The following is a 14,848-nucleotide window of genomic DNA, read 5'->3' as shown; positions in this document are numbered from 1 at the left end:
TGTTAAGTAAAACCATTGCAACATTTAAATAATTCTGTATAAAATAGATTTATGTATGATAATACTCTATCTGTTTAAAGTTGACAGAACCATAACAAGTGGTGAAAATTTGTTAAAAACTTTGACTGAGGCAAGACACTGTACCCTTAGCATAACATAGAAATTAACATAATATTAACAATAAAGTTTTGTATTAAAAATTTAATAATTTTTTTTTAACTTGGCTTTAAATTGTCTTTCTGGTAATAGGAAGGAAATAATAATAATGAACTATTTTTTTTGGGTTTTATTTTTAATTCTTAAATTAAAGGCTGTTTAAATCCTTGATGGATACAACATCTGAAACAAAAATGGGGCATTTGAGTATGTTATATTTAAAGAGAAATTGTTTATTACACACTAATAATCACTAACTTATAAACAACAGAGATTAAAAATCAAATAATCAACACAATAAGATATTGATTGTTTTATGCTTTAAGTATACTTTAAAGTAAAAAAAAATTTTTTAAACTTGAATGGAACAGACATATGTGAGATAAATATTAGTTCCACATAATATGTAACCAGTATATTTTTATATGAAACAGCAAGTTGCAAACAAAACTTGATCCAAATCATACTGAACTCAAAACAGATGATACAGACTGATGAATCAAATTGTGCAAATTTGAAAAGTATAATACAAAAAAATCTATAAGATCTAAACAAAAACATTGAACTTACCACTCGTATTCTGTGTCCCATTGCCTGAGCAGGAAGGTTAGACTTGAAGCGAGCTCTGACACTGCCAGAGTTGCCATGGGGACGGGTCACCTTGCCCCAGATGGCCCTCAACTTGGTCTTAATTCCACGAGGTCCTCCAGCAATAGGTGTCCTCTTCTTGGCTCTGTATACGTATACACATTTCTTGCCTGCATAGAATAATGCATCATCTTTTGATCGAGCACCTTCAATCTGAAATTTGAGGGTTATATGTACAGCACTCATTGATGTAAATATGATGTTGTTAATCTAAATCAAATCATCAGTTATAATGTGTCCACATTAAGTTCAGGTTTCAAATGTCTAAGGCATCATTTAGAGGTTTTAAAGTAAAAATAAACATACAATGAAGTCATCTTCTAGCTAAGAACTTAAATGCTTTTTATCTAGATGTTTCTCTTATTTAAGAATTTTTACTAAGAGTTAAAATTGTAATTAAAACAATTAAGAAATGTTGGGATGTATAACAATTTACAACGGTTACAAGTTTTAAAAGGTTACAATTTCAATATACAGAATGTAAGATCGATTATTTTAACGTATAACATGATACGAGTTAAACTATTTGATTCTATAATAACCTAAGTTTAATTTAAACAGTAATATAGTTTTACCTTCAGAAGTGCAGTATTTTCATGTTGGTTTCGGAGACCACGTTTGTATCCTGTGAACACGGCCTTAGCATAAAGTCTACCGTGACGAGCTTTGGAAGCCTTGCGTACGACTTTTTGGGATTCTGCTGGCGCCGCTGGAGCATCCTTTGCAGCTTTCTCTTTTGGTGCTTTTGTTTTAGGCGCTTTGGCCTTAGGCGCTGTTGACGGCGCGTCTGCCATTCCTTAAAGACAAACATTTCGATAAGACCATTATTGACAAGAGGTTATGTTGACATCTCGAATTTAATCTCATTTTATCTTCACCACCATAACTTAAAAACTTATATATGTAAGGAAATAATATCGATTCATTATTAATAATTCTATTTAAAATAGTATTTTATAATAGAATAACCATTTTATTTTTAAAAATTGGAAAAATCATAACACTAACCGAACACTTGTTTTTGACGTAAAAGAAAGACAGTGTTGCCAGATCACAGTATGTTTATAAATTTTTAACCTTTCTTGTTTCTACCATTACCAAATTCTACTAAAATTTAGAAGTTATAGTAGACAGCCTAATTTATGTTAAACTAAAATAGCAAGAAAATTACCCAAGGTGTTTTAACTATGGCATATAATATATTTTTTCGGTTTGCAAAATGTTTTAATTATAAACAATCTATAATTCTAATTATATACAATTTATAATCACAACATAAAATCTAAGATTCTTTTAGTTTTCAAAAAAAAATACTGATTAAGACGTAGTTTCTCTTGGATAAAAAAACCAAATATTGAATTCATATTTAATCCTTATGAATATTAATTGATCCTGGTTTATTTGTACATAATTTTTTTTAAACTTAATGATGACAAAACAAAATCCAAAACATTTTCAACGTTCTGGGGGCCTAGACAAGATGGCTTAACAGTAAGCCGAATTTACATTACGAAACTAGTGGCTCGGAATTAGTTTTATGACATAAATTTCATCAACAATTTCACGTGTAAATTTACAGTTTCATAATGCATGCATCGGTTTCGCGACACTGGATAAATTTCGTGCCATGCGCATATTTTTTGTAAAACTAATGTCACGCAACTACTTTCACGATGAAAACGCGACACGAAACTAGTGTCGCGAAAGCATTTGCACAGGGCAGACGTGTGTTTTCGAATTTTATATATTAACATCTGTACCACGACGTTCTGCATCGCAAAATGAAGCTTTGATGTTGACAGAGCCATGTCGTTGGTGATACTGCTGATTTCACGACACTATTATTTTTTGTTAAAGTTTCACACGTGCTGCAACTATTTTCATGAAACTCATTCCAACATGCATAACACTAGTTTCGTAATGTAAATTCGGCTTTAGTGTATGTAGAAAGTCGACAACTAAATTTGTATGAAAATGACAGCTCGTGTCGACAGTCGGTAGCCTAGACGCCATGACAGTGCTACGAAAATACACACATTAACGCTCACGCTTTTCGGTAGTCAACGGCCAATTAATGTTTCGGCAGTGTAGAAAAAAACAGCATTTATCGGCCGTGTTTTTGCATGATCTCAAAATATCCTAAAAATATAAAAGTATGAGTACTTTACTAATGATTTTATAAAATTATATATCGCGACTATGCAGGTTCAAAATATTTATATTTATTAAGAACCTTAAATTTAACATGAAACAAACTATAAGTAGTTAATTTTAAGATGCAATTTAAATTCATATATTATGCTACTTTCTATAAATTTCACTAAAATCGAAAATTGTTCTGATCTTGCTCGCATTCTTATGTTGCAGCTTGCTATTGCAAATTAAAAAAAATAATGTGAAGTTTTCACTTTTATTAGGTTTAAAAATCTGACATTAGGAATACATTTAATCCAGAGACAATATGACGGAGTAAGGTGCTACGAACAGCATTACAGCAGCTCGGAGCTACGCTGTCTACTTTGTCACTACTTTGCGGTAGTGTAGTAACGTGTCCCTTGGCTGCGAAGTGCGAACGAAGCGTGTTCGACAATACAATTACGCAAAAGCGGCAGTGTATGTAGAATACTTTTCGGCATAAATATGGCTAGACCCCCTGAAGTTCGTGAAGTCCTAGTTTGCGCCAAGTCTCATTTCTGAATATCACTCTAAAGTTTGCTACTATAACAAAAACATCATATGGATTATATGGCAACATTGATTTTTATACGTTCCAATTATCGACTTGTATATCCATGGTAAATAAAACCATAAAAATAATTTAAATAACATGCGTACAATGGAGTGTTTTTGTTTAAATGGCTATGATAATTATGAAATAAAACTACATAATTTTATAGCCTTTATATTAAAATATTCTAATTAATTTGAAAAAGATGAAAGCGTAAAAATCTATACAGGTTTGTTAGCTATGGATTTGTCTAATATAATGTGCATGACACATTGACAGTTGTTAATTAGACATTGATAATTTACAATACTTTGAAGTTTTGTTCGGTTCACAAATGTGGTGATTTGGTCCAATCAAATTAGACCACGAAAAAATACGAAGGAAAGATGGACTAAAGTTAAAAGCTATGTCATAAATATTTTTAGTGTAATAAATTCAGAATTGCTTTAATTATTTGTGATTACTAAATACATTTACAGAAAATAATGGACAGCCTTGTGAATATCAACTGGAACAAAGTCACGCCATGTCTAGTTTTATTATTGTTAGACTTAGTATTGGAATGTAAGTAAAAATAGAGTTTTGGTTTGTTTTTAAATTATTGTCGGTATTGTAATGATATATTATACGGATATTATTTCATAGTTTCAGAGTGCACGACACAGGCTGAAGTAAATAAACATTTAGAACTAGGACGAGATTTCTTAAGTCGTGGTCAACTTTCAGACGCGTTAACACATTATCATGCAGCTGTTGGTAAGTATACCACTACTCACAAGACATCTTACATACTTTAATATTTGTCGGCCTCAATTTTAAATACTCTTTCTTTTATAATTCTTCAATTACTTAAGGTTGTGACTAGCATTAAAGCGGAACAATATTTACCGATTGTATCCAAACAGTACAAGTTTATGATTGATTATTGATAACATTACAATTAGAATATGTAGCAAATGTTTCATTCATGCAACATTTTAGGTAAAATATTGAATGGTTGCAGTATTAAGGTTTTATGTCAAACCATGTAATTCTCATTAAATAGTTGTATTCTTATTAAGACTTACGGAGATAGTAATACCATTTGTAAGACAATTTTATTTATGTTTATTAAATCTAATTTGTTGCAAATATTGATACATATTGAATACTAAAAAATGTGTTGACTAGTGAATATAATATCAATTAAAAAATATATAATAGATAATCAATATAATAATCATTTATAATTTAATTTTTCATTTAATGAAAAATTTATATTGAAGTCTAGTAAGAAATAATACACTGCTATTTCTGGCTTACTTATAAAAAATAAAACTGTCCCCTTAAATAATGTTACATGAGCTTTTGACTAAAACGGTTAATACAGCATAGTCAAACTAAATAAATTATCATCAACATTCATTTGTTATTTTTTACTAAACAGCCAATTACAATGTTTATTTTTTACACTGTTTTAATTTATTTTAGTTTAACACATTATAAATTTATGTATATATCATATTATGTATTTTATCCCAATACTATTTTTTTAAACCCATACCCTTTTATTGCAGAGGGGGACCCACACAATTACCTCACATACTTTAAAAGAGGCACAGTGTATTATGCTCTTGGTAAAGCTAAGTTTGCATTACAAGACTTTAGTAAGGTAAAAAAAATATAAAAAATAATTAGTGTGTAAGTTAAAAAATATATAAAATAATTAGTGTGTAAGTTACATAATTCTTTTTTTGTCTAGAACCTTGGTTAGCAAATGCTTGTACATTATTTTAGTGAATGTAAGATCTTGTGTAGGGAGTATCGCAACCAGAGACATACTTGATGTTTTTATTATTCTTCCAACCCTAAGACCCTCTGCATTGTTTGCTGATTAGACCAGAAAACCACAAAATTCACATGCTCTAACTTAATGCCTTTAAATTATACAAGTTAACAAACTTTATGCTTTTCAGGTATTAGATCTAAAGCCCGATTTCACAACAGCCAGAGTGCATAGAGCACAAGTCTACCTCAAACAAGCTGAATACATGCATGCCAAAGATGATTTCCTGCAAGTGGTATGTTTTTTATATATCTTTGCAAACATACATAATGTGCATTTCAAGTTCTGTATGGAATAAGCGTTAAAAGTTGTATTATTTTAAAGAAATTTAAATGAAAATTGGTGTTTAATATTCTACACTAAAATTGGTAAATTCTGTACTTTTAATTTCATATGCAAATATGACATTAAGAGCTGATCTTTTTAAACATTATTTAAATGAATTATAATATTTTTTATAATACAATCCTACAGTTGAAATGACCTACTAAAAGTACTACAAAAAGCAAACTAACATTTTACGGTTGAGCTATAAATGAACCGTTATAAATGAGCAGCATTAATGTTTATTGATTTCTAAAAATGACTTAATTATATGGTAGGCAGTCACACAGATGCTAGACTCCACAGTAAGAACGTCCCTGTGTTATTGTGACCAGTAACTTGTCTGTGGTTCATATATACATGGAACAATATAAAACTGTTAATGACTAATATATAAAATAAAAAATAAAATAAAAATAAAATATGTTTATTATGGAACATGAGATACATGTATCACTTATTCCACGTCATAAAATTTGAAGGCATCCCTACTCATCGGCAAAGAAGACAGAGGGTGTAGTAGGCTTCCGTGGTTCATATATACATGAAACAATACAAAACTAATGACTAATATATAAAACTAAATAGTATTTAAAAATTGAAATAGCATTTACGAATTAATTTTCTTTTGCGTAACATAACCAGTAATATGGGTTTAATAATACAATGTGTGTGACATTAACTATATCGAATGAAGATAAGGCAATGTTAAGTTTACCAAGTGTGACAAAGCCATGTTATTGTTTCATAATGATATGGTTATCACTAGAAATTTTACTGCTAAACTGATAACTACATTCTTGCATTACTTTTATTCACATGTTTGTAATAAATATAATTATCAAAGAATATTTTGAAGGTTTGCGTTACAGCAACCAATTTTGTTGCATATTTTCCATTGATCTCTGAAACTTTGTCGAATGATTGCTTGAACAAAATCAAAGACTAAACTTGAAAATATACTTATTATAATTATGACATAACTTAAATTAGATTATTCGTTACATTGTTTGAAAGAAGTTCATAATGGTGTGGACACAAACTAGATATAGGTTTCTATCCATCAGGAAATTTTTTTTTTTTTTTTTAAAGACAATTCACACCAATTGAACTAGTCCCATGCTAAGCTGGTGAAGCTTGTGTTATGGGTACTAGGCAACGAATATAAATACATATTATAGATAGATAGACATATTTAAACACCCAAGACCTAAGCACAACATCAAATGCTCATCATATAGATGTTCGTCCCAGCCGGGGATTAAACCCGGGACCCATGGATTCGCAGTCAGGGGTACTAACCACTAGACCAATGAGTTGTCATTGAATTAATTTACAACTTATATACTAAGTCATGTAACAATTTGTAATAAAATTATCTGTACTGGGATGGTTTGTTTGTACTGTATATTTTCATTCTTAACAATTAATATCCTCAGACATATGAAGACCCGTATAACTCAGAGGCACTCACATACTACCATCGTATGGATGAGCTAACCGAAGAGCTTCGATTGGCAGAGGCCTATTATCGGGGTGGGGACTTCAGAAGTGCAGCTGAACTTGCCACTAGACTGTTAGAAGTGTCTCCATGGTCCGCAACCCTTAGGCAGCTCCGGGCCGAGTGCTATATTGCTATGGTGAGTGTTTTTGACATTTTTCCCTTGTCGACAATCAAATAACATAGGAGAGAAAGACAAACTTTATTACACATAATAAACAAGTATGTACAGTAAAATGAGAAAGTGCACTTGCCCCCACACTAGGATTCCTTGTTGTGGGCAGCTAGTTTCTTCCATTTAACATACTTATGATTCTAAATCCTTGACGTAAATTAAACTACTGTTGTACGAAAAATACTGATTTGAATCTATAGAGAAAATTTTGTTTAAAGTGATTAAATATGAAAGGGCCTATGAAAGACAAAAAGCGTTGAGCCAAGAAAGTGCGTTTTTTTGGGAAGCTTATAGGTAGGTTTGCGTTGTGTATGATGTGTAGTCGGTGTTTCGAAAAATTCGACATATTGCCATTAAGTATAGTTGTCTAACCATTCGAAGTTTTGTTTTTGACAATTTTATAGTTGGGTAGCGAAAAGGTTTCATACAGAATATCTTGAGAATGGCGCGTTGGGTACTTGGGTACTTGGTAAAAAATATATAAAACTACTAGCAGACCGGCCAACCGTTGCTGTGGCTAAGGTTTTTGTTATATTGCATAATAGCAAGCTGTACAAGGGAAACGGTAGGAGAACACCAGCCATAGGTACCACCATGCTTTTTTGGTGGTTATGCCATTAAATTGTAGCTTATGTGAAACGTTGGTACTTTCAACACAGCGCCATCTGTTAGAATTGTGACTATCAAATAATAAACAAATATTTTGCAATAAAATAATATTGCGGGTATAAATTGAGATGTAAGCTATCCTATCTTTTAAGTTGGATCAAACTACACACGGTGTGCAAATTTGATTGATATCGGTTCGGTAGTTTAGGAGTCCATAGCGGACAAACAACGTGACACGTTATTTATATATATTAAGATAAATAGACTTAGACATACTATTTATTACTAACAAATACACACATATAATGACAATAATGAAAAAAATATAATGAGAAATATAAAAAAAAATGTTTTTCCTTTTTCCGTTTCTTTTCGTTTCAAGTGTGTAATGCGTGTGTGCTGTGGTTGGCCCTGGCTCAGCATTATGCTGAGGAGCAGACTTTTCCACAGCGCTGGTCATTCTGCCAGAGACCACAGCAGCTAGTTTAAATAACACTTCTATGTTAGTTATAATCCATATATTACTATTTTCTATGTATGTAATTATTTATTAATGACTTTCTCATAGAATGACCTGTTCTCGGCGGTATCTGACATTCGGTCTGTGAATCGTCTACAGCAAGATTCCACTGCTGGTTATCATCGGTTAGCCTCGCTACTTTATCAACTGGGACATGTTAGCGACGCACTAAAGGTAATATTTAGTAGTAGTTATTTTACCATGCATCTTATAAAGTTGTTACGTACCTCGACCGCCGTTACTATTCGTTCCTTCAGCGATAACTGACCTTCCGAAGGGCACACATGGCACAATGTATGGAAATAATTATTGAACTGTATGCAGTTAATTATTTCGATTAATAGACGTTTTAAATTGTCCGTTGAGTGAACAAAAGGTTTGCTTCATGTGAGTTCCTATAATGTAGGGAATAGTTAGGGTCTGTTTCACAATGTACGGATAAGTTCTACATAAGTTCCAAATTAGCTATTTATTACTTATTGGTAGGATAAACACTATTGTTGCGTTTCACGGCTGTCAGATAGCGCTATTCGTCACATAAAGACCATCATAAGTTATGAGTCTGATGAATGTCAAATAGCACAATTTATCTTTCAAATAATTTATGTGTTGCATAGCTATTTGGTACTTATTGGTAGGATAAACACTATTGTTGCGTTTCACGGCTGTCAGATAGCGCTATTCGTCACATAAAGACCATCATAAGTTATGAGTCTGATGAATGTCAAATAGCACAATTTATCTTTCAAATAATTTATGTGTTGCATAGCTATTTGGTACTTTATGTAAACATTGTGAAACAGACCCATGTAAATATTTTAATCTGTAAATACAGTTATGGTTTGTTGTTTTTCTCTATCTGTATACGTATTGTTTTGTATGTAATATAAATGTAAAAAGTTGCGTTGCCGGTTTGATCTGTTATGGTAACTTATTTTGTTAGAAATAAAAAAAAAACAACACAAGCAGGTGATCATCCTTCTGTGCCTCAACTAGTCGATTTGTTGGTCTATGACATGTTTTTTTTAATTCTTTTTGAGAATATATGATTTAAAACTTAGTGTAAATGATAATCTTGCACATATACTTGGAGGAGTTATCATACCCAAACATATTAACATATATTGTTGTAATTAGATTAAATGAAAAAAGGTCAAACTGATAAAAATAATAAAAAAGAGGAGCTTTTTAAGTTGGTTCAAAAATAAATAATATTTTTATTACAGGAAGTGCGCGAGTGTTTAAAACTGGATCCGGAACACAAACAATGCTTTCCCCTATATAAAAAGTTGAAAAAAATAGACAAATTACTGCTGAGGTGCGAGCAAAGCAGCGAGGCGCGTCAGTATAGCGATTGTATAGACTCGGCTAAGAGTGTGTTGGCTGCTGAAAAGGAAGTCACGCTTGTGGTGTACGAAGGAAGGAAATGGTTATGTTCCTGTCTCGCTAAGGTATGACAGATGACATTTTTTGACGTTAAAAACAATATTTGACATTTTCGCCAGATTTTGAAATTATTTTTGAACATTATTAAAAATACTTGATATTTTCGCCAATTTTTGTGATTTTTAATTTTTTTATCATTTTACGACATTATTAACAATTTTTGTTAAATTTCATATATTTTTGAGTTCATTTATTGTTGTTTTACGAGATATCAATCTCTCTTTGAGTGTCAAAAATGTCAAACTTCACGGGATAAAAGGTTCGACAACTTCTATAATTACTTTATATAGAAATTCTAAATAGAAGGAATTGTTTAAATTTATATTTAACTTAAAGCGTATATAAATAGATAGTGCTTAGTTGCCTGGAAGAGATCGCTTTTTATGTTTATTTTTATATAATGGTTTATTCTTGTGCAAAGTGTCCCTTACACTTCAAGCGTTCAAGTTTTACGTAACGAATATGGAGGGGGGGGGTCTTTTTGTAAAACGTTACGATGCGGGGCGGGGATTGAAACGTTTTACTATACAGTACTGTACTTGGGTACAGAAAAACGTTACGGCGCGTTACGTGGGGGGGGGGGGGCAATAATCTCAAAAAATTGCGTGACGTAACACTTGAAAGCTTTAATTAAATATGTAAATAATTTCAGGACGAACAGTGGACTGATGCGTTGAAAGAATGTAACAGTGCGTTGGAGATCCAAAAAGAAGGGAGTGTGTTGTGTGATAAAGGAGATGCCTTAATTGGGCTGGACATGTTTGATGATGGTCAGTACCAAATCTATTATATTTTTTATTATAAAGTTCTTGTTTTATTGATCACACTTTTATAATAATAAAACACTTATTGTCTAACTATAACAATTATTCTTACCTAAAAATAGAAAGAAACGACATTTAAAGTTCACTAATATCCTCAGTTATATCCTTTAATCTATCTTTTTATAACAATACAATGCACTAAATAAACTACCAACTTCCACAGACAACGCCAAATTCAGATGAATGAAATATCATTTCATTACATATAGTTAAGTTTAATTTGTTATCTGAAATTCAAAAATTTCTTCTGTTGATCATTTTTGAAGGAAATTCTATGGAAACAATTCGTTTTTTACCGGAAATCGAACCCTGAACTGGATTTCATAATATTTAATCTTTTGCAGCGATACGATCATTCAAAGAAGCGTTGGATTTGAACGAGGGTCTGCAACGCGCGAAAGACGGATTGGGCCGAGCGCAGAAACTTCAAAAACAATCCGAACAAAGGGATTATTACAAGATATTAAATGTTAAAAGGTATGTTAATTACTTTCGCATATATTTATATGTGAAGGAAGGATGGTGTACATTTTCTCTAACCTAAATGGATCCACTTACTAGAGCGGTTAAGTATTACGTAACGAATTTTGGGGGGGGGGGGGTCCTTTTGTAAAACGTTACGATGTAGGGCGGGGATTGAATTACGCGTTATTGTTGATATTATTTTCTACTGTCCAGTAGTTTACACCGCATAATGGTAACTTTTAGGTATAAAGAGTCACTAGGTGGTCACGAAACGTTTTACTATACGTACAGAAAAACGTTACGGCGCGTTACATGGGGGGAGGGTTATGTCAATAATCTCCAAATATTGCGTGACGTAATACTTGATGGGAAGAGAAAGCATAATACTAAGTTTTTTTATTATGAATACAGGTCGGCAACTAAACAGGAGATCACTAAGGCATATCGTAAAGCGGCGCAGAAATGGCATCCGGACAACTTCCAAGGGGACGAGAAGAAGGTCGCAGAGAAGAAGTTCATTGATATCGCTGCTGCTAAGGAGGTGAGATCTAAATTTAATCAAAATAAAATAAAAATTATGTTATCGTTATATATATTATTACTAGCTGATCCGGCAAACGTCGTTTTACCATTTATATCATCTATAATAAAAAATAGGGGTTGATTGTAGAGGGGTGAAAATTAGGGGTTGTATGTATTTTTTAATGCTGTATCATAAAAAAATTACAATTTTTTTTATCTAAAATTAAAAAAAAATTAGTTGTGGACTACCCTTAACATTTAGGGGGATGAAAAATAGATGTTGTCCGATTCTCAGACATACCCAATATGCACACAAAATTTCGTGAGAATCAGTCAAGCCGTTTCGGAGGAGTTTAACTACAAACACCGCGACACGAGAATTTTATATATTAGATAACGTTATTGTTAATAAATATGGCTTTTTTAGTGGCATTGATAGTAAATATAAATGATAAAAAGTTTAGATCGACTAAAGCGAGCAGTAGTGCTGTGCTGTTCTTGTGTTTATGGATCTGTCATGTGTCATTTTTGTTTAGAATTTAATAAGCATCCAAATTTCAGAAAACAGTCACAGATAATTATTTGGTGTTTGGTATAATTGTTTTTATTTTAGGTATAATAAGTACTACAGTTAATATCTAAAGAGTTAAAAAAAAATTACAACAAATTACAGGTGTTAACGGACCCCGAAAAGCGGGCTCAATTCGACAGCGGGGTGGACCCCTTAGACCCTGAAGGGGGCAGACAACCCTTCGGGAACAACCCCTTCAATCACTTCCAACATGGATCGCCCTTCCAGTTCAAGTTCCACTTCAACTAAGCCATATTTCGTGAGATGTACTAATTTTTCATCTGAGATTCATACTACATTTTAACCACTTCAATAAAAGATTATCCTAACGTGTACTTTGACATTAAATTTTCATCAAAATCGGTTCAGTAGTTTTTGAGATATTCCCGCATTTCTCAGAGGACATGTATAATAGGTAAATAATCTTGATATTTGATGTGGGATATAATTTGTTTTTATAATTAATTTAACCAATTTTCTAAAGTTTTTGCATTATTAACATTTCATTATATTTTGTATTTATTTCAATTAAATATATAACATTTTGTGTTTTATGAGTAGAAATTGAATTTGTAAATAGGGTTGCCAACAATAATAAAAAATAGACTAAACCACTGTCAACCATATTGTAGATACATATTTCGAATCATGTTTTATACAAGAATTGAATGAATGTCATTGCAAACATGTCAACTGTCACCTAAAATCGCGCCTGTCTGTGTCACCGTGACAGTTGACATTTTTGAATTACCTTTACGGCTTTATTTTTATTAGATGTTATTTAATAAAATAATGATTGTTTTCTCAGTTTTTTTCGTTGAGACTTGTTTTTATTTTATTTTATAGAATACACAATGTACTATAATATTCAATAACATATTGTTATATAAATACACTTACTGAATTTAAATGTGTCAAAAATTTTATATTTTTATGGAAATGATTTCTTAGCCGTGCTTATACTAACGTGAGTTTAATAGGTTAAAAGTGTATTTATTTATTGTTTAAACTATAATTTCTAAAATCTAGTCGAACCATCAAAATGTTTTACACGCCCATATATAGTAAAATTGATTTATCACATACGCTTTAACAGGTTCCAGAATACCAATATTTCCAAGTACAAGCATATCTAAGCTTAAATAATATTCGCTAGATCTTAGTGAAATTAATTATAAATAGGTATAATGACAAGTTTTAGACTAAGAACGTAAAAACAATTTAAAAAAAAAAAATATTTTTACGTTAGTAAATACAGTTTATAATATAAAGACAATTGTTTTTGCTGCTATCTGTGACTATAGACTATACTTTGGTCTATAATCTATGGGGTAACTAATGACATCTATCTGTGGTTTGTTTTAGTAAATTCAATATTTAGAATATAAACACTATTAAAACCTGTCATTATCCCTACTTTATATTATTTTTTTTTATATTGCCAGTCGGATATGTCATATGTCTGCCTAATTTAAAAAATAATATGGCCTCACAAAAATACAATCCAAAAACATTGCTTCTATATTTTATTAAAGATCAAAACTATTAACACTTTATGTAATTTTGTGAATATTAATTAAGATAAGGTGTACAGCCATTTATTTGTATGAAAAATCTCATAAGTCGGGTTTTCTGACTCATCAATAAAATATGCATATTTTAGAACTTAGTCTAGCTTATGGTATAACTAAAGGGCATTACGAGATCCGCGTCTATACAAATCTAAGACGCGAGATCTTGACAGTTTTATACAAATTGTATAATTCATTCTTGTATCACGTCTTGTTCGGCGAGCTCTAGCACAAAGTCGTTTTAGATCGCTAAGGAACGTCATAAGTCATTATTTCAGTCAGTTTTATTTTCAGTACCGACGAAAACGGTCGTAAACGTTATTAGAAGTTCATTTTAATTGCCTAGATTTACCAATAAGACATTCTCGGTGGGGGCGAGAATGGACAACGATTTACAGTAATCCCCCTACAACTCGTTTTCGTATAACGCGAATTACGTTCCCCCTATAACACGGAGATTTCTCAAGTTATATTTCTGCGGTGTGAAATTTATAATAATTAATTTGCGTACTTTTGCACTCGAACGCGTCCTTTTTCAATTTTGTTCTTATAAAATTAAACTCGATAACTAACGTTAAAAAAAAACAGATTTACGAGAATACTCCTACAACGCGATTTCCTATAACGCGGCCTGGATCTACCCCGGGTAATTACTTATAGTGGTGCGTTTCGTCTGATTGTGATTAGTCAATTGACGTATCGTGTCTCGGGTCCTTTGTACAAACTCTGTTGACCAATCACAATTAAACGTTTTATCGTTAGTTTTTCAATTTTCGTTTATCTAAACCGTGGGGCCATAATATTAGTTTGTATTTCTCCTATACTTTGCCACTCTGAACTCGGAATGTTATGTGACGTGATTTTGACCGCGTCCGAACTGTCGACAACATTATTTATTTTGTTGTGAGTCTTAAGTTATTGTAAATATTTAGAAATATAAGTGATTATGAGATATTTTTTGGT

The 14,848-nt window shown here is 31.7% G+C and overlaps 2 protein-coding genes across 2 annotated transcripts; one reads left to right on the top strand and one right to left on the bottom strand.

Annotated features, from left to right (window-relative positions):
* On the bottom strand, nt 1-1,943 carry LOC125051096 (60S ribosomal protein L35a). Its single transcript, XM_047651248.1, has 4 exons — nt 1,813-1,943; nt 1,380-1,600; nt 727-957; nt 1-339 (listed from the first exon to the last, which is right to left on the bottom strand). The coding sequence occupies exons 2-4, from the start codon at nt 1,596-1,598 to the stop codon at nt 316-318; spliced, it is 474 nt and encodes a 157-aa protein (XP_047507204.1). The 5' UTR covers nt 1,599-1,600; nt 1,813-1,943; the 3' UTR covers nt 1-315.
* A 1,932-nt stretch (nt 1,944-3,875) lies between these two features.
* LOC125050948 (dnaJ homolog subfamily C member 3) lies at nt 3,876-14,839 on the top strand. Its single transcript, XM_047651043.1, has 11 exons — nt 3,876-4,096; nt 4,178-4,288; nt 5,089-5,183; nt 5,488-5,592; nt 7,121-7,321; nt 8,535-8,660; nt 9,713-9,937; nt 10,585-10,702; nt 11,101-11,233; nt 11,633-11,762; nt 12,417-14,839. Exons 1-11 carry the CDS (start codon nt 4,018-4,020, stop codon nt 12,561-12,563), a joined length of 1,470 nt encoding a protein of 489 aa, XP_047506999.1. The 5' UTR covers nt 3,876-4,017; the 3' UTR covers nt 12,564-14,839.
* The last annotated feature ends 9 nt before the right edge of the window (nt 14,840-14,848 follow it).

Source organism: Pieris napi, chromosome 7, assembly GCF_905475465.1.
Source record: "Pieris napi chromosome 7, ilPieNapi1.2, whole genome shotgun sequence".
In the NCBI taxonomy this organism is placed as follows: domain Eukaryota; kingdom Metazoa; phylum Arthropoda; class Insecta; order Lepidoptera; family Pieridae; genus Pieris; species Pieris napi.
This window is presented reverse-complemented; position numbering and strand designations above follow the sequence as displayed.